Genomic DNA, 20000 nt, shown 5'->3' with positions numbered 1-20000 from the left:
AATAGATTTCTTGCTTCTGCCACAAAGTCCCCCAGCTGTAAGCCTTCCAACCTTCTAAGTATTCCTTTATATGTGGTTCAGAGTTCTGGGACCAGCCCCTGAGCCTGCTTGTTCGGGTATTCTGTGTTGTTGTTGGCGGAGCTCTCTGCTACACATCCACCCGATCCGCCATCTTGTTTGTTCTCCCCAATATATGTAATTTTATGTATATAAAATTAATTTTCTGAGTATATATCAAGTATTTTTGCTTCATTCATTTGTGAAATGCAAGATGTAAATGGGAGCCACAGAGAGGAAATAGGGTAAATGTTGTTGCAAGGAGGGGATTATACTCATTGAGATGACACAAGGGGTACAGTACCGTTCACTAATGTAGACCTGATGATCTTGTCTGTTCAATCTTCACCCAATTCACAATAAAAAGTTAATGAAGAAATAAATGCCTTACTAGTATGTAGGGGGAAACTACTCAAGCTAGAATTAAAACCTTTTCCATGGCCATCTACGTGCTGAATAGTCTTAAGTGACACTACCACCTCTCCTCATTATTTCTCATGCTAGCACTGGGCAATGCCAAAATTCCACCCTACAACTGAAATTCAGACCTCGGCTTCAGTGAAAAGGCTGCTGGCAAATGGACAACCTAACACAGCACTCACACTTTTGGTAATAAAGCAAATTAACAGCAACACTATCAAAAAAAAAAAAAAAAAAAAAAAAACCCCACTATCATTCTGACCTAGAAAAAGTAAAGTTTAAAGCATAAAGCATACATGTTCTAATTATAAGACGAACAAAACGAGATTTTTCTCTGATCTTAAAAAAAATTAAAAGTATCTCACAGTTTAGATAAGTAACAGAAATTATGTACTGCCTCTACCCCATCCTCTGCACAATTACTTTAGGAATGAGAAGGGACAGAAAGACGAACGTGTATCTGATCTCAGAAGTAGGAACAGAAATTTGATTCTCACAGAAGACGTTCCAAATGGGATTCCTGTCCCAGAAAGGGCTTCTCCTTTAAACTCCATTTCCTTAAGAGGGAAGTCCTGCCTAGTTAGCTCATTTTTATTCTTATGTCTGACCCAAATTGTCTCTAAAATTAAATATACTCCTTTCACTAAAATTCTCTCTTGTCACTCATTGGTGAATTGAGGAATACACATTTGGGGAAATGATTTAACATGAGCTTTCTACTAATCTAATCTAAAATCCTGGTGTGGCACTGTGGATTAATGTGCTGGATTGCAAAATCGGTTTGAACCATGAGGTCAACAGTTCAAGCAACAGCCGCTCCTCAGAAATCTTATACAGGGTCACTAGGAGTCATAACGGCCTCAATCGCACTTAACAACAACAATCTAAAGTATGACTTAGTACTGAAGAACAGAAAAAGAAAACAAGCCCTTTAAAATGATTTTTCAATTTCTAACTAAAAAAAAAAAATTTAAACAGAAAAGGGAAAGTATACTAAAAGCTTCACAAGGTCAGAAGACTAACAAATGGGACGAAACACATAGTGGGTGACACATGATGAATTTAGAATTCAGGACACAAACAATTTTATTTGTGGGCTGGAAAAGCCTCATGTGGTTGCACAAGTTATGCCAGATGTATCTGCTGACTTTCCTGATTAGTCAAGAGGACTTGCAGCCCTTCTCATGATCTTAAACCCATGGCATGTTGAAGTGCCATAGTTTGACTCCCCACTTCACACACACATTCTTTCTCTCTTTCTGTCTCTGTGTCTCTCTCTCTCTCTCATGCACTCACGCTTTCTCTCTCACACACAAAGACTCTCTTAAATAACTGAAGTCAAGGGGCTATTTCATTTTTTCTTAATGCTTTACTACCTATCCATTTTCCTAGAGGATGCGTGGGGAATCAAAACCAGCTTTGGGGGTAGAGACAAGCAAATTGATTGGAAGTAATAAAAGACCTATGGTCTTGGTTGTGCTCTCCAATTAGCCATGATCACTAAATCTTCCTGGGCTTTCATAAACTTGTTCAGAAAATACGAAGTTTAAATTACGGCATCTCCAAGGTGTGTGTCTAATCATCAATGCTGTATTTTCTACTCAAAATGATGGCATCAAAAATGACATCAATCTTATACAACTATTCTAATTGATAAAAAGGAGGGGGGAACCACTGTCATGGAGTCAAATCAGATGCAAGGTCAGTGACCCCTTGTGTTTTCTTGGCTGTTGTCTTTAGGGACACAGAGCACCCGGCCTTTCTTCTGTGGTCCCATTGGATAGGTTCGAACCACCACCCTTTAGGTAAGCAACCAATCCCAAACTGCTGGTACCACCCAGGAAATTTTCTATTGAATAAGTATAGAAATAATCTACAACAAAGTAGAACAGAAAAGGGCACACCCAGGCCCTCATGTCCTCATTTACTTAGACTCAACTCCCTGGACGCTGGCCCAACCTCTCTGGTCTTACTTAGCTTGCCTGTCTGCAGCCAGAAAGTAGCTAGGCACAAAAATGCTAACAGAGAAACAGAAAATCCACAGATAGCATTATTCCTATCAACAATGAGCCTATGGAACTCCCTGTCACTCTCTCTCTCCAAGAACAAGCTGGCCTCTACCTCTCTGTGAAAGCTTCCCAGAGTCCAGCCTTCCTGTCCCCAGAGGGGACCGCTCCTTCCTTTGAACTCAGAGCACTCCTTGTTTACACCATTCATTCAGCACTTAATTACAGCTGACTCGTGGTATCTCTTACTCAACTATTTATTTTTTCTACCAATAATGAACTTCCCCACATGCTTATGTCTTATCTCTGTCTGGATAATAAAAAAGGTTGCTGCCACACTACTCCTACAGTGCTACAGAGCTTTATTCAACAGATTGCTCATGAAATAAGTGCTGAAGATAAGGAAAGGTCATTCAAAAGCTCTCACATAGCCTTTGGAAACTCTACCTAATTTTGGAATCAAATGTAATTGAATTAACTAGATAGATAATAAGTATACACACACAACACACTCAGTTCTACCTAAGAACATACCAACAGGGACACGAGAAGCAGAAGCGATGCTCGGCTGTGAAAGTTCACTGTATGTGGTATTGAATAAATGATTGTTAAGTGCCATCACCTCCGTTCAAACTCATAACAACCTTATGAGTGGTGGTCGTGTGTCATCAAGTGAGTCCCAACTGACAGCAATTCTGTATAGGGTTTCAGAAGCTGTAAATCTCTATAGGGGCAGAAAACCTCATCTTTCTCCAAGGATCGGCAGGTAGATTCAAAGAGCTGACCTTGTGGTTAACTGCCCAACTCATAACCCATGATGCTACCAGGACTCCGTAATATAACAAATTTATTTAAGTCTAAATCTCCAGAGAACAGTTTTTAATAAATCAATTACCCCCTTAAAATAAACAAAAATCTCCTTAAAGGAACTGCACAAGTTCTAACCACAAAACAGAAAAGGAAAAAAAAGTATAAGGAGAATTTTCACAGTACAGGCTGTCGCCAGGTCACAAACATCCAACTTACATACAATCTGAAATTACAAACCCATCCACATGAAGCCTAGTTATGTTAAAAATTCAAGGTACATACAATGGTTTGTAGTAACAGACGGGTGGGGTAGACATCAAAACATTAGTACAATCATTATTACTGTATCAATATGGTAAACATGGTTGAGTTTATCTGGAAGTGTTCCTTTAATGTTTTTAATGCATAGAAAGGTATGTGTTATATAGTATATACTCAGAAAACATTTGACTAGCTGACATTAGATCTAAACCATAACTAACTATTCCAACTTACAACCAAATTCAATTTAAAGACAGGTTTAGGAATGGAACTCATTCATAATCCAGGAACTGCTTGCATAACAAGAGCCAAATGCTTTGCTCAAAAAGGTCATTCACCATTCAAAATGGTAATATGTCTTATTTGTTACTTGTGGCTTAAATTAAAGTCTCTTTATCATGTGCTTCATGAGTTATAATATTATTATTATCATTTTTGCATATCATAACCACTTCAGTGAGTATTCCCACAACGAAGGCCAGGGTCTTCAGAGTCACCTGTTGCTGTTGTTAAGTGCTGTCAAGTAGGTTCCGACCCATTAGTGACCCTGGATAGGGTTTCCAAGGAGTGACTGGTGAGCCTAAGCCATTGGCCTTGCAGATCAAAACGACTTTGCAGTCCAGCGCATTATCCAACAGTGCCACACCAGGACTGTCTGTAAGTGTGTATTTATGTATGTGTGTGTGTGTATATATATATATATATATATATATTAGGAGCTCTGGTAGCATAGTGGTTACGAATCGGGCTGCAAACCGCAAGGTTAGCAGTTCGAAACTACCAGCTGCTCCACGGAAGATAGATGAGGCTTTCTGCTCCTGTAAAGATTTACAGCCTCGGAAACCCTGTTCAGGGTCACTATGGGTCGGAACCAACTTGATGGCACTTAACAACAACAACAATATATATATATTAGCTTTGGACTTAAATTACTGTATTTAAACTGACACATGAACTTGTTTCCCCTAATTCTGACAACCCTGGCACCAGCAAGGACAAGACTGAGTAGATTTCATAACTTATACAACATACGCAATCATTAATATGCAAAGCAATCTGAAGACAGATTTAATACTCCATTTTTTAAGTAGGTCTCATGATTTTCAATAGATGAGTAAACATTCACCCCACTTGTTTACAAGAATACACAGGACATGAAACCATCCCTGCTTTGGGGTTCATTAATAGAACAGAAAAGATCTTTAAGGATCCCAGGTACTACAATATTTTTATTATGAAAGACTATATACTGAGGAAATGGGAAGTTGTCACGGACTAATAATAATATTCCTTGAATATACTATTAGGGAAAGCAGTCCATATTATAAGAAAAGGCACATTCAATAGATGGATAGATGGATAAAGATGTAGTGCTGTTGTTGTTGTTATGTGCTGTGGAGTCGGTTCCGACTCACAGCAACCCTATACAGGGTTTCTGAAGCTGTAAATATTTATGGGAGCAGAACACCTCATTTTTCTCCCGTGAAATAGCTGGTAGTTTCGAACTGCTGACCTTGCGGTTCACAGCCCAAATCATAACCACTACTAGTGCAAAGTATTAAATGAGGTAATACATGTAAGATATCTACTGAGTGCTCAACATATGGGGAATATGCAATAAGTAGCTGTTAGAAATATATATGGAATCTCTCCTTGGTACAAATGGGTAACATGTTCAGCGGCTAGCCCATAGATTGGAGACTCAAATCCACTCAGAGGCAAAGTAAAAGAAACATCTGGTGATCTACTTCTGAAAACTCAGCCAATGAAAAAACCCTATGAACACAGTTTTACCCTGACATACATAGAGTCACCAAGCATCAGAATTGACTCATTGACCATTGTTACTGGTAGAACTATATGCAAGCTTCCTCCATCATAACATGCATTACTGATACCAAAAAACATGCTATTTGTATTATGCGATTTGAAAGTCCAACTGATGCACTACCCATCATTCTTACATGGATCTCATCTACTAAATGTGGCATTAATCCTCAGATGAACTGAAAATGATCACTAGGAAACACAAGAAGCACTTAACTTGGAATAAAAGCACTCTGTACATAAAAGAACTGAAAACTAATTGCCTTGTACTCAAAATAACCAGGTTTAATTCAGGGTCGCTATGGGTCGGAACTGACTCAACAGCACTTAACAACAACAACAGCAACTCTAGTCAGTAATAGAGAAGCTTCAGGAGAGGTCAGCTGTTTTCTTTTAGAGATCCTAAAGCGGTTATTCCAGGCACCCTCATTTAACATATTTTCCCAGAAACAGCAAAACTAAGAATTAATGGCATTGTCTCGTGACCAAAACGATTAAGATTTCTAGTAAAACCCTACCATATCTAGCCTCTTATTCTAAAGGATGCTGCACAGAAAACTTCATCCAAAGAGATTCCATCTTTTTTTAAAATGTTTGTCTTCCATTGCAAATATAATGTTTCAAACATACAAAAAAAATCTAAGGAGTTCATGGTTGGGCACTGGATTGCTAACCACAAAGTTGGTGGTTCAAACCCACCAGCTGTTCCTCAGAAACCCTATACAGGGTCACTATGAGTTGGAACCGACTTGACACACATGACGACAACAGTGAACACCTATTTATCTACTGCCTGAATCAGAGATGAAACATACAATTTTTAGTAGATGCCAGCTAGGAACATTTGCAGCATAAACCTCTACCATGTATAACCATGCGAGCAGAATGAGAACACTTTTTTCATTACATGAAGCTCAAAAGGAGAGCTGCTAGGGGAAGGGGCTGTCCACTGTGGCACATGTCTGATAACACCAAGGCTGCTGACAGTTCCTGGCCACTGACTCAGGAATGGACTGCAAAGCTCAAGGCTATATCCTGAGTTTGGCTCTAATCATAAGTATGCCTTGTGAAGAATCTCTGGGTGGCACAAAAGGTCAAAGCACTCAGCAGCTAACTAAAAGGTTAAAAGTTCAAGTCCACCCAAAAGCACCTCAGAAGAAAAGTCTGGTGATGTACTTCCAACAATTCATCCACTGAAAATCCTTAGGAATACAGTTGTAGTCTGATGCACACAGGGTCACCATGAGTCAGAGCTGACTAGACAGCCATTGGTTTACTGGTTACACTTTCTTGAGAGACGTATGGTCCCATCCATTAACTACTTGAACTGAAAATTTTCATGAAACCAAGATCCCAGCGCTACGGATGAGTTTTCCAAACATTTGACACCCAGCCCCCTCATATGTAAAAAGAAGGCATGTTATCTCCTTAGCAAATATTTTTAAAGGACTAAAACAAATATCAACATGAAAACTACAGGCACCATACATTTAATTATAAGGCTTATTCTTATCTTAGTTTCAAGGAATGTTATCATTCTATATGTTGCTCTTCCAAGAAGAAATCATAATTCTTGTACTATCAGTATTATTCCCACCTGATTCAGTCAGTCCCATGAACTTCCTTTCTTGGGTAAATACAACCAAAAGTCTTCAAACACCAGCTAAAACATGGAACCCATCCAAGGAACTCTCCCTCCTCTGCTATTATCTGTTCATATTCCATTCCCACTGTTCTGTCTGTCCTCACAGGAGATAAAGCATTCTTCTTTTATCTCCTTTTTTTACTTACACATTTTTAAATACACATTTTCCATAAAGGGCTGATTTTACCTGAAATCCTATTTGTGTCAAATGCTCAATTAAAAAGCTCATGAAGAAAGTAAACAAAAATCAAGACTATTTCCTACCACATTTCCAGGGCCATAATTAAGGAGATTATAAGGAAAGGGGGAGAAAAATGGATACATGAAAAGGGAGCTTCTAAAATATCGAAAATATTGCTGGATGATCTTGGTAGTCCATTAGACATGTTTTCTTCCTACTAACAGAATAGGTAGTGCAATTGTTATTGCACTCAACTGCTAACCAGAAAGTTGGAGGTTCAAGTCCACCCAGAGGCAATCAATTTCCAGAAAATCAACCATTTAAACCCTATGGAGTACAGGTATTAATCTGACACACAAGGTATGCCACTGTGTTAGAATCTACTTGATGGTAACTACTTACTCATTTTAATAGCCAGGGCAAATTTCTAAAATATCTACATACTGGTATTTCCAATACCTTATTAGTATGGAATCAAAGTAATAATTCATCACCACCTAGAGAGGGGATAGAAGAAAACTGAATTCCAGCTCCTTTTCACAGTAATTTTCATACAAGTAACTGAGAAGTTGAGCCTTCATAGCTGCAAGATATTGCCAAGCACAATTTCTAACTTGGCCCAACACATTAGGTCAAATGTTGTGGTTCATTTGTTAAAACCTAACCATTTGCAAGTAAGACCAGGACCACTTGAGCTACATGCAAAGCAAAGCAACAATAACAACAAATATCACACACAAGATTTGTATGATATAATATATATATGGATTTATTTTTCAAATGTGTTTAAACATCTTCGGCGATCAGTGGATAAATGCAGACAAGTTCTCTCATTAATGCACTTGTCTTAGCCTCAGTTATTGTTGTTGTTAACTGCTGTGGAGTTGGTTCAGACTCATAGTGACCCTGCACAGGGTTTACGAAGCTACAAATCTTTATGGGAGCAGAAAGCCTCATCTTTCTCCTGAGGAACAGCTGGTAGTTTCAAACTGCCAACCTTGAGGTTAGCAGCCTGATTCATAACCACCATGCTATCAGAGCTCCTTAGCCTCTGTAGAGCAGCTTTATCAAGAAAAAAAAATAATAATAATGGTGAGGGTGTAAACAATACAGTGGCTTCCAAGGGGCTTTGCTGGGCCAGTTAAATTCATGGCAGAAAGGTCTGCTCAGAAAATTATGGAGACTGTCTTTTGGGATTCCATAGGGTCATCTTGGTATATTTTCTCAAAGTATACAGGGTGGTCACTAGGGCTTACTGGAAAGAAGTTTGAAAACTGCATTGGTGAGAAAAAGGATACCCCATTCACACTAAAGTCCCTTCCTTTTGTTCCCCAAAGTCAAAGAATATGTCCATTAAGGATACCAACACTACTGTTTTAACATGGGGTAAATCAAAGAGAACAAAATTCTTCAGGGAAGGAATAGAGATGGAAACACTGTATAGGAAGTGTATAGACCTAGATGAAGGATATGTCAAGGAACATTAGCTTCAGGTTTTGATATGTTTCCATGATTCTGTAGCAATATTTCTTGACTCATCCTTGTAGTTACAGTATTTCTCCGTATGACTGATACAGCATTGGAAGAATAATGTATGGGAATGATAGGTACAATAACAAAGCTTAAACCCTGGTATCACCACTGCCTTGGTTTAAAATAGGTGCATTTTAATGACTTATTTTTAAAAGAAATGTTCTTTTGCTTCAAAGCTTTATAAAGATTACTAAATATCAACTGCTTTAAGTATCCATTATAATCTAGGTAAATAAGAACAAAAGATGTTTTCAAAGCCTCATTATGCTCATTTACAAATCAAGCAGAAAATACCACTGAAGTGTCAGCTCCACCTTGCTACTTTCTGTTACTTTTTAAATAGTCTCTCATTATACATAATTGAAGCTATAATTTCTGTGATACCACATGGTTCACAAAGCAGAGTTCACAAAGCTTTTTTTTTTTTTAAAGGAGCAGCTTATACACATAAATAAAAAATACATATTCACAAATTCACACAGGGCTCAAAGCATACAACAGCCACAGCTGATCATAATGCATGAAGCTTCCTGTGACCTAGCTCACATGACCTATTCATCCAACAAGCAGGGAATGAGAAATCAGACCAGACTCTCACAGCAAACATATGCCCTTACTTATGAAGACAGCCAATGGGCCGAAGCAAGCCCAGGCTCCGAACCTCTGGAGCCAGGCCTGGCTTGCCTCTCAGAAATGCTCAGGACTCATGTGTACATTCCCGGGCCGGGGAAGTCTGTCAACAGACAAAAAATGTTCACACGTCACCAGAAACAGAGCCAGTTCTCAAAGCAGAATATATCAAGAGGGTTCAACCTTCACCACAAACACTTGTCAGGAAACTATTGAAGCCAGAAGTGTCCTTCCAGCCAGAAGGATGTCCCTGACCTAGCATCACAGAGGACTTCTGTGCTTTGTTACCAATTAACAGATGGATAAGATCATAGCAAGAGCAGACAAAAGCTCCAATACAACATTCGGGTTTAAGTATGACTCCTCATGAAGGACCAGATGCTGTCTTCTGAGAAACCCAAACTAGAACATTAGATCTCCAGATACATCCAGACTAAAAGCAGAATAGGCCAGCCTTCCCCAGATATACTCAGACTACAACCAAGACAAGCCAACCTTCCGCAAATATACCAGACTAAACCAAGACAGGCCTGCCTTCCCCCAGATATATCAGACTAGAAACCAAGACAGGCCAGCTTTCCCCCAGATATACCAGATTAGAAGCAAAATAGGCAAGTCTTCCCCAGATATACCAGGCTAACACCAAGACAGGCCTGCCTTCCCTAGATATACCAGACTAGAACCAAGACAGGCCGGCTTTTCCTCAAATATACCAGACTAGAAGCAAGACAGGCAGGCCTTCCCCAACTTTCATCCTGAAAAGCAAGCTAAAAGTAGACAATGACTCAAGGAGGCAATAGAAAAGGAGTTGCTTAATTTTCTAGCTGTTTAAGGATCCTTCAAGCAAAAGGAAACAAACACTTTCCCCATCCATGCTTAATTCCCTGGGCTATTCTTTTACCATATTTTTTCCCCTTTAAGGCTTCACTTGATACCCACTGTGTCTTCATATCACCTGACTCAATCGAAGTAAAAAACAGAGTCACGAATAGGAAGCCGCTCCTTGGAAGAATAAAGAAGGAAGTGGATACTTACTAAGTGGCTACTACTTACTAAGTAGGTGCTATGAAATGATCATCCTGGGGGTAGGTTTATTTAATCCAGCTTGGCTTGGATAGACTAACTGGCTGCAGTGTTGGGACTACTCTGCCCAGTTGACACAGTTTAAATGGTAGAATCTGGAGTGCTTGGATATACTATAATCTTAAAGACTTCTAAATGGAAGATCAGAGTTTAAAGCCCTTAGAATTCTTAGAACCCTGGTAGAAATTCCTGGAAAAAGTAGTTAGAAACCGACTCAGATATTCAAAATGCATAGAAGAAAGTCATTAAGTTAAAAATTGATTTTTGTGCTTAAAAGTCCCTGTGTGCTTAAATTCCAGCACCCCACAACCCAGATGGTTCTTAAATGAATCTGTCCTCTCTAACACATTTCATCTATTCCTTTTCCCTGACAATAGAAACTTTTTAACTGCTCTTAAGTATAGCTGTAGGAGCTCTGGTAGCGTAGTGGTTACGAATCGGGCTGCGAACCTTAAGGTCAGCGGTTCGAAACTACCAGCCACTCCGCGGGAGAAAGATGAGGCTACAGGGTCGCTATGGGTCGGGCCCGACTCAAAGGCACTTAACAACAACAAGTATAGCTGACATCCTTATATGATGATTTATAAATTATGTGTACATTCTGATAACATACAGATAATACAATAATGTAATAATGTAGTAAAAAGTAGCCATGCTCTACTTGTAAAATAATAAACAATTCCAATCTCTGTTCTGTATTATTTAACTTGTTAAAACAGACCTAGTCTTCGAATAAGGTATAGTAACACAATTTACATTTACATTTCAGTCAAACTGAACTACAGAATCTCTTTTACCTCTCTTGATACTTCCTTAGAAAGACTATCAGGTTAAATTCATGCTTTTTTCATTTGTATAGGGAAATTAATTTCAGTTTGTGAGAGGAAAGAATGAAGAATAAAATAAATCAAAATAGATTCTCCTGTGTTTTCTGAGACGGACAAAAGTCAAGAAACATGGCTCTAGGTCAAGGTAAAGTTGCATCAAACAAATCTAAAAATATCTAAGATTTAGAATCTGCTATGGAGTCCTGGTGTGGCACTAGAGGATAAGCACTGCACTGCTATCCATAAAGTTGGCAGTTCAAGCCCAGAAGCTGCTCCTTGGAAACCCTGTACAAATAACAATAATACTAGTGGCTTAAGAGTTCTGTTGTGGCATGGTATGATAAGCAGTAGACTACTAACTGCAAGACGGTTCAAATCCACCAGCCACTCCTCAGAAACTCTATACAGGGTGGATATGAGTCAGAACCGACTCAACGGGTATTTAACAAGAACAACATGGTGGTGATTTAAGCGTACTAAATAAGGAAAATTTAGGAAATGTGAACTTTCCCATTCTCTGAAGATTTACACCCATCCCTCACTTATAATGGTTACTGGGTTCCAAAGACCACATCATTATGCAAAAAAACAGAACTATGCAAAAATGGAGGATGACCACATTATCTCACAAAATGGAGGATAACAAAATCATTATATAACTGAAAAATTACAGCTTCCCTTCTGGTGTTGAAAACTGTCCTTGACAACTGCTTTTGTCATCGCCAGAAACCAGAAGCAACTATCATTACAACAGCTTGATTCATGTGCAACACAACGCTGTGTGTTTCTCCCAATAACTGAATGGACCAACAGACCCTACAATTTCATCACCAAATGGCTGTAGAATGACCACAACTTGTCATTTCACAAAAGAGAGAGGGAAGTAAAAGGTGTGTCTACATTTAAAAAAAAAAAAAAGCTATAGGTACATTACGATTCAAATTTGGAAATCCTAGACAGAGTCACTATGAATCAGAACTGACCCGACGGCACTCAACAACAGCAACAATGATAAAGACTAGAATGAAGGAGGTGAACCGTTTACATGTTTAAGTGGTTTTTTTATTTTTAAATTTTTAATGCTACATTATTTCTCTGATAAACAAAACTAGGAGAAATATATGACTTGAGTAACCAGATAATTCCATTAAAAAACAAAATCAATTATGTATATGGATAAGGAATCCCTCTCTCTGACGCTAAGGGGAACTCCCTCCCTCGGCTTCTTCCCCCCACCAAAAAAAACACTGCTGCTGTAATTTTTCCATTTATGTTTTACAACTCACTATCTTATTAGCATTTTCCTGCTTTCTCTGTCTTATGTTGTTGGTGTTACGTACCATTGAGTCAGTTCTGACCCATAGGGTTTCTGAGGAGCAACTAGTGAGCTTGAACTGCGGACCTTGTGGTGCAAACTGACTTTGCAGCCCAGAGCATTAACCCACAGCACCATACCAGGACTCCATTTTGTCTCAAGGCTTATTAAAATTAACAAGTACCCAAAATTGGGCACTCAAGGAAGATGAAAGAAATACAGTACATGTATGCTCAGAAAAAGTATGACTACTCTTCTGGCAGGATGACTTCTATAGTCTTTCTCCACACCAGCTGGAATTGCCAATTAGTCTTCTCTTTAAGAGGCCTATTTATCATCAAGTAATGAATGCAATTACTTCTTTTGAGACATGACATGTTTTTTTTTTACCTTCTTAGCTAATAAGAACAGAGCACTGGTGACCACAGTAGCTAACCTTTGTATGACCCATTAAGAAAAGTCACAAAAGAAGGAAAATTAAAGTTGCCAACCTTGAAAGTAGACGTGTACACAGAAAGGAAAAGTGGAGTAAGAGGGCAACAACTCACAAAAGTGGTCCGACACAGGTCACATTACCTAAAGGGTGCCTTCCACACTGTTAATGTTGAAATGCCTCCTATTTCCAGAATTAATATTGATGCTCAAATGTCTAGTAGCTATAACCAGAAGGACACTTTTTTTAAGTGGCCTGACTGACTTCCAGTAAGATGGCAAATTAGGCAGACGCATTACATGGACCCTCTACAACAAAAGTACAAAAAGACACATATGAAAATCCTGGAACCCTGAACTTCTGAAGAGAGGTTAGAGAAACGGATTGAGTGCTTGCTGGGAGGAGAAGCTGAGCAGGGACAGTGAGAGAGGGAGACTGATGGTGACTCAACCATCTTGAACCTTTGTGAGCAACTCTACAACAGCAGGTGGCCTGGAAGAACAGAGTCACACGCGCCCCTGGAGACCCTCAACTACCCAAAGTGCAGTCCCTGCTCTCTTGGGAACCTCACCAGTGTGAAGCAGGAGGGCGGCTGCTCCAATCTGGTGCCTGGATTCTGATGTACTCAACTTAGTACCTACAGAACCCACAGAGCTACCAGACCAGCATTTAACCGGTCACCCTGCCCTCAGCTGCCATGTGATCTTAAGAAGTTTGGTTAATTATTTTTAAAAAACAAAACAAAACTAGAAATGATTTTAGTATTATCACTATGATTGAACTGGGGTGTTTGTAAGTATTATAGGACACTGGGTTACCTAATGCATTCTTTTTGCAACTGAATGTTACAACTCATCCCCAAAAAATCATGGTTTAAAAAAAAAAAAATCAGTTCCAAAAAAAGAAACGATCCATTTGAAAAAAAAAAGCTAGGAGGAGGAAAGCAAAAGTGACTCAGTACTTCCAACAACTTGTATTCTCAAAACCATAACAAGGTTCAAAGAAAATAGAGATATTTTATGTATTTAACCTCATAACGTGCAGCTCTAAGAATGCCTATAACTGCAAGTATCTTACTCCCAGTTGGAACAAGTTTAAAAATCTATGCCTTTCGTGTGTGTGTTCATGTGTGTGAATATGTGCTTACTTTCCTACTTCCTTGCTAACTTTGACATCTATATTTATACATTAAGAAAAACATTCAAATTCAACTGTCTTCACAACTTTGTAGACTTCTCCACACATTTTCAAATCCTAAGTATATCAATCCTACCATTTTGGAAAAGAAATTTTAATACAAGCAACAATATTTTAAACATTTCATGCCAAGAATTCCATTTCACTCAACATAATACAGTGACTTGTGACCATTTTCAGATGGACATAACAAGGTAAAGCAAATTTCAATAACAAATTTGAAACCTGGCTGCTGGTATAGTAGCTTAATCAGCATCACAGCTATTATTTTTCTGGTTTTATTGACTCCTTCCTTTCCTCCATTTCCAGTTACAGCAAATTATGAATGAGACTCTGGAGGGAAGTATTTGTTTCATAACACTTCCTTTCAATGAAGAGAATGTACACATTTGGGGATCTGGGGATAAGAGTTACAGGTGGCCTTGCTAGAGACCCATAAATCACAGGGGCCCTATGAGTTGAGTCAACCTGACAATAGCATGTTTGAGTTTTGGGTTTTATAACTCAATTCATCAGTTATCTGATGTCAAATAATTCTGGGGGGGGAAAAAAGTCACACCCACCATCGACATCTTTCTGAGTAGTTACCTCTAAGACTTTGCTCTTTGGTGAGAATAACATGCAAACTCATCTCCACTAGAAACACTGTATATTGACTTAAGAATAATAACAATTGTGAGGCTGGCACAGCACCAGCAGTATTTCATTCTGTTGTACATAGGGTCGCTGAGTAGGAATCAACTCGAAGGCACCTAACAACAACAACCAACACAAAGAACTGACATCTAAGGAAGCTTACACCTCCTTCCTCAAGCAGGTTTCACTCATATTGAGAAAATGTTAAATCAGATTGTATTATGGAACATAATCTGGTAATCTGGTCTATCAATGAGTAAGGCAGAACTGTAAATTAGCAATTCCCACAAACAGAAGTTAAAACGTTCAAAGGCATGTGATATACTAACAATGAGAAAGCCACAGTATTTACTTTTTAAAAGGCTCTCTTTTGGAAAACCCAGAGAATATGTACCACTATAGGCAGTACAAATGGCTAAGCACTCAAATACTTTTTGAAAGATTGGCAGTTGAAATTGCTAAAGGGGTCACAATCTTGCAAACCCTATGGAGTATTTTACTCTGCACATGGAGTTCCCATGAGTCAGAATCAACTGGATGGCAACTGCAAACAATCACATATCACAGGTCAGTTTCCACAAATTGTAGCAATGTAAGAATTCAACCATTCCTGAAAAAGTAGGAAAGAGGTCCTTAAGATATCCAAGTCTAGTCAAGATTTGAGGTATACACATAGCCCAGGAAACAAATGACATGAAGTATTAAACTCTAGATTATTTAACAGAGACTTATTACTAAATTTCAATCAACAACTGTATTTGTTTTGTTTTGTTTTTCAAATGAGACTTGAATTTGTCTTTATTGGATGGTTTTCTGCTTCCTCTCTGATTGCTTAGTGTTTCTATTTACATGTTTCCTTAAACAGAATAATGATTATCCACATATTAATATAAGTATTTTTAGGACTTCTTAAGGCCAAAGAGAAAACAGCACAATTCCAAACGTAAAAATACAGGTGAGGAAAAGGGAAGACCTGGGAAAAAGAGTCTGGAGAAAGGAGACTCCTCAACCCAACAACCTTATGCCAGAAACTCAGCAGCATGATTTCCTTGTCTCCCTTCACATTCAATACCAAATACTTTATCAGACCAACAATCCCTGGCCCTACACTAGCAAATTCACCAAGGCAGCCACATCTCCCCACAGAAAGTGCTTATATTTTGCTGACAAGGCTGTTCTACTGTGAGAGGAACCTTACTTTCTACAAAGAGAGGGAAGCTCTTGTAGTAAAGACTAGGAGGCAATGAACAAAAGAGGAAATCAACATCTGAGTGTTGCTGCCAAGAAATTAACCTGCAACTAGTTACAGAACAAATCAGCCAATAACATGAAAGCAACTCTGTGTATACAATAGCACCTGATGGATATGCAAATCAAAACTGGACCAGCGCCTAAAAAACACAGATAACATACAATCCATTAAAGGATGACAGCCCAAATAGGAACTATGGGGATTACTGTTTCTTTTCAATCTATGTTAGTGCTTAAAATGGAGTGCATTTCCATCCTCCTTTGTGGCAACTGAGCCCTAGAAATTCCACATATGTTTCCATATTATTTTGATATTTTAGTAAAATTATGAAAACCAAGTTAAAGAATTCTCTCCACATGAATTCTGATTGAAGATAAAATGTGAAAAAAACACATTTTAGTAATTCAGCATTAAAAGTTGTAGTAACTTTTCACTTTGAAAATGGATGTTTTAGGCAATCTTTCAAGTTCCACAATGTAAAGAGACAGCGAGTTTTTTATCTTTCCATTCCTTGGTTTCTATTAAGCAATACTGGAAAATAAGTTGATTCATCTCATTTAAACCAATAAAATTATTTCATGTGGTTATAAGAAATGAAATTCAAAATGACCTTAAAGAACAACTTCATAAACTTAACATGGACAAAGTCACACTTGATAATAATTCCAAGATGGCACTGCTAATGGATAGGAGGCAAGAGGGCTGGAGTAGGCAGTTGAGGGAGTAGCTGAAGCAAAACAGACCAACCCCATAACCTTCAGATTTTTTTATTCTTGAATATTTAGTTCAGGCCTTGGTGGCTGGCTATGTTCTGTGGAGTCAATTCCGACTCATAGCAACCCTATACAGGGTTTCCGAGGCTGTAAATCTTTATGGGAGCAGAAAGCCTCATCTTTCTCCCGTGAAACAGCTGGTAGTTTCTAACTGCTGACCTTATGGTTCACAACCACTACACTACCAAAGTTCAGGCCTTAGCAAGGTTTACACACACAGGAAGACACTAATCACCCAAATCACAATAAAAAGTTAAAAATCAATATTTTAAAAAGAAAACCAGTAAGATGTGTTCTATATGCAAACACATACAAACTCCCTTCTCTGTGTAGTATTTCAGTAAGAGACTCATTAAGCCCTTTTCAAAACTTTACAGTCACAAGGTGCTCACTGGGAATTAGGATGAATACACCTTAGTCTACAGTGGTTTAGCCATCTCCAGGGCAGTCTTTTGAAGATGTCAGCAAGAACACTATTACTCACCCTCTAAGAGCAACTGTCAAATAACTGGTGATTGTCATTTAAGTGGATGTTCATGAAGCAATTACTTACAATGGACTGGGGGGAGAATAACCAGCATACAAGTTTCCAAGCATTATCCCAGACTTTCAGAAGCAAATATGAACTGATTTCAAGACTGACAAGGGAACAAGGACCGGGCAAATAGGATACAATCCTGTTCATCATATAGTTTCCAGCTTTACATTTAACATTGGAATAATGCACACATAACAGAAATGCCTATTTGGACATAATGTACAAATAATTGAGCCTGTAAATAATACAACAGTGGTGTAGCAGAGAAAAGTGCTGAGGGACAGGTAAAGTGAGGAAGAACATTTATCAGAACAATGACAAAATAAAGTCTACTAAGGCAAAGGTTTTCTAATAGATCCTTTATCGCATCATATAATCTATCTACACTACAAACTTTTATTTACTGATCTGTTTTTAAATACTATTCCCGGTTAATACTACATGCTATTTCCTGCCTGTAGGTCTTCTTAGGTACCAGCAATGCCTCAGTCATCTTCAACTAGCTGGAATAGTGACGACTAAGCACACAGATTCCAGGAAAGATTCCTTCTCTTTCTACTGGACTGTTTAAAATACATTATAGAATTCCACATGTGAAATACAGAAATAGTCCTTGGAAACCTGAAAAAGCAGTTAAAACAACACCACACCACACCTCCTACGTTTATTCCTTCTTCGCCCTGAAAGCGTTAAAAAGGAAAATATAAAATCAACTTCAGCTCCTCCCTGCTGATGAAAATTGGCAGGAATGAATGTGCTTTCTGGCTGCTGGCCCTCACAAAACCGTTACAAAAAAAAAAAAAAAGTTCACGCTGAACTACTCCAAGTAAAAATTTGAGACAAGCCGGTCAATTCCCTCCCCCACCAAATTATATTGATGGTCTTTCCAGGGTAAGCCGGGTGAATGCTAAATATATATCAAACATTTACCATTTGGGAAATTTAATGGTTTGGTGTTTGTTTTTGAAGACCGCAAACTATGTCTAAAACGTGTTAACAGTTGATCACATGATCCTCATTTTTAAGGGCAAATTTTAAAAACCGTATATAACACTTCATGAAATTACTTTAGCAAATGGGTCTCAAATTCTAAATATGATTCAATGAGAGCTTGGAATAAAACCTGGCCTCAGGGAAGAGGTTTTATGATTTTGCCCTATTCTTCCTATTACAACACACACAAACAATAGTAGTACTATATTCCCCTAACTATGACAGAACTGTTTGGAAACCAGGAAGCCCGGAAACATCAGAAGAGATTACGTTCTAAAGCCTAATCACAAGTTTTACATTAAAAGAAGACAGGCTGGCATGAAAAGCCTTTCTCCTGATTCAGACAATCTTCAAAACAATTTAGTGTCGTTCTGTAATGCACAGACTTCGGCACTGAGGCCCCCAGATGCCTTTCACATAAGGACAGGATACACATTTCGTTAAAAATCTCCCCTTCGCCGGGCAGAGGTGCCTACGAGCCCAGCCCTAAAGGTTTTTCATCGTCCATAATAAAGCCTACCACCCTAACGAGCAGAGGCTGCTGGCGAAGCCGCTCCCCCGCTCCGCGCCAGCTCCTAAGCGGCCGCAGCGGCGAGCAGAGGTGGGGATTGAAGAACAACAACAAAAATCAGACCCTGGAAAGGTTGTGGGGGGCCACCAGAGGCCCCCCCACGCCACCCCAACCTGAACATGCACCTCACCTTCCCCTCCCGACCCAGCCCCGCAGACGCCCCCTCTCTGAGGCCGGCAGAAGCCAGGTGGAGCGGAGACGCCGGCGCCGGGAGGGGACCAGGGGTCGAAATCTCGATCCCCACCAGCGCTGACAGACCCCCACGCCGCGCACGCCCCGCGCAGCCGACCACCGCAGCACTGGAAATCCACCCCGCCGCCCCGAGCACCCGTGCAACTGCCCAGAGCGCCAACCGACCCTGGGGGGACCCTGCCCGGCCCCCTCCCCCCAAAATGACACTTCCAAGCAGTCGCGGTCCCCGCGCGATGCACCGGCTCGGGGTGATCCGAGGGCGGGGTGCCGGGGCGGCGTGGGGGGCGGGGGGCTGTCATTTTCCAGACGAAACGGGGAGAAGTAGGGAAAGGGGGGCGGGGGCGCTTGGTTACCTTCCGATAGTTCCAGCTCCAGCTCGGCCAAGCGGGCTCTCACCTCCAGAGGCAGAGACATGCCTTCCAGGCTGCGGTCCGCCATGCTCGCCTAGCAGATCTCCACCCCCCACCCTCGCTCGCTCCCTCTTTCTCTTTGTTTGCAAGAGAATTTTTGTAATGCAGTCAGTCCCTGCGCCGCTTCAGGGATGCATCGAGGAGGAGCACGGCGCGGGAGCAGCAGGGCGAGCAGGCACGAAGGCAAGGATGGTGTGGAGGAGGAGGAGGAAATGCAGGGATTTGTTCTTCTTCTCGCCCCCCTCCCCTCCTCCCTCGGCGCTTCCTTCAGTGGAGCCCCGCCATGGCGGCCTGGCTCGCCGGCTCTGCGCCGCTCCAGACGCGGGCCGCCTAGGGGCCTCGGACCACAGCCCCGCCCGGCCTGCCTCCACGCGCGCCGGCCGGCTCCGGTGATGGCGCGGCCGCCGTCT

At 40.1% G+C, this 20000-nt stretch overlaps 1 protein-coding gene across 1 annotated transcript in view; it reads right to left on the bottom strand.

The window, feature by feature from the left end:
- DIP2C (DIP2 disco-interacting protein 2 homolog C (Drosophila)) overlaps nt 1–19622 on the bottom strand; it is a 631911-nt gene extending 612289 nt beyond the window's left edge. The window contains exon 1 of the mRNA XM_006874421.1: nt 19534–19622. Coding sequence (XP_006874483.1) covers nt 19534–19618 — 85 coding nt within the window. The 5' untranslated portion in view covers nt 19619–19622. The remainder of the gene's footprint in view (nt 1–19533) is intronic.
- Between the last annotated feature and the right edge of the window lie 378 nt (nt 19623–20000).

The sequence above is a fragment of the Chrysochloris asiatica genome, unplaced genomic scaffold (assembly GCF_000296735.1).
Source record: "Chrysochloris asiatica unplaced genomic scaffold, ChrAsi1.0 scaffold00276, whole genome shotgun sequence".
In the NCBI taxonomy this organism is placed as follows: Eukaryota; Metazoa; Chordata; class Mammalia; order Afrosoricida; family Chrysochloridae; genus Chrysochloris; species Chrysochloris asiatica.
This window is presented reverse-complemented; position numbering and strand designations above follow the sequence as displayed.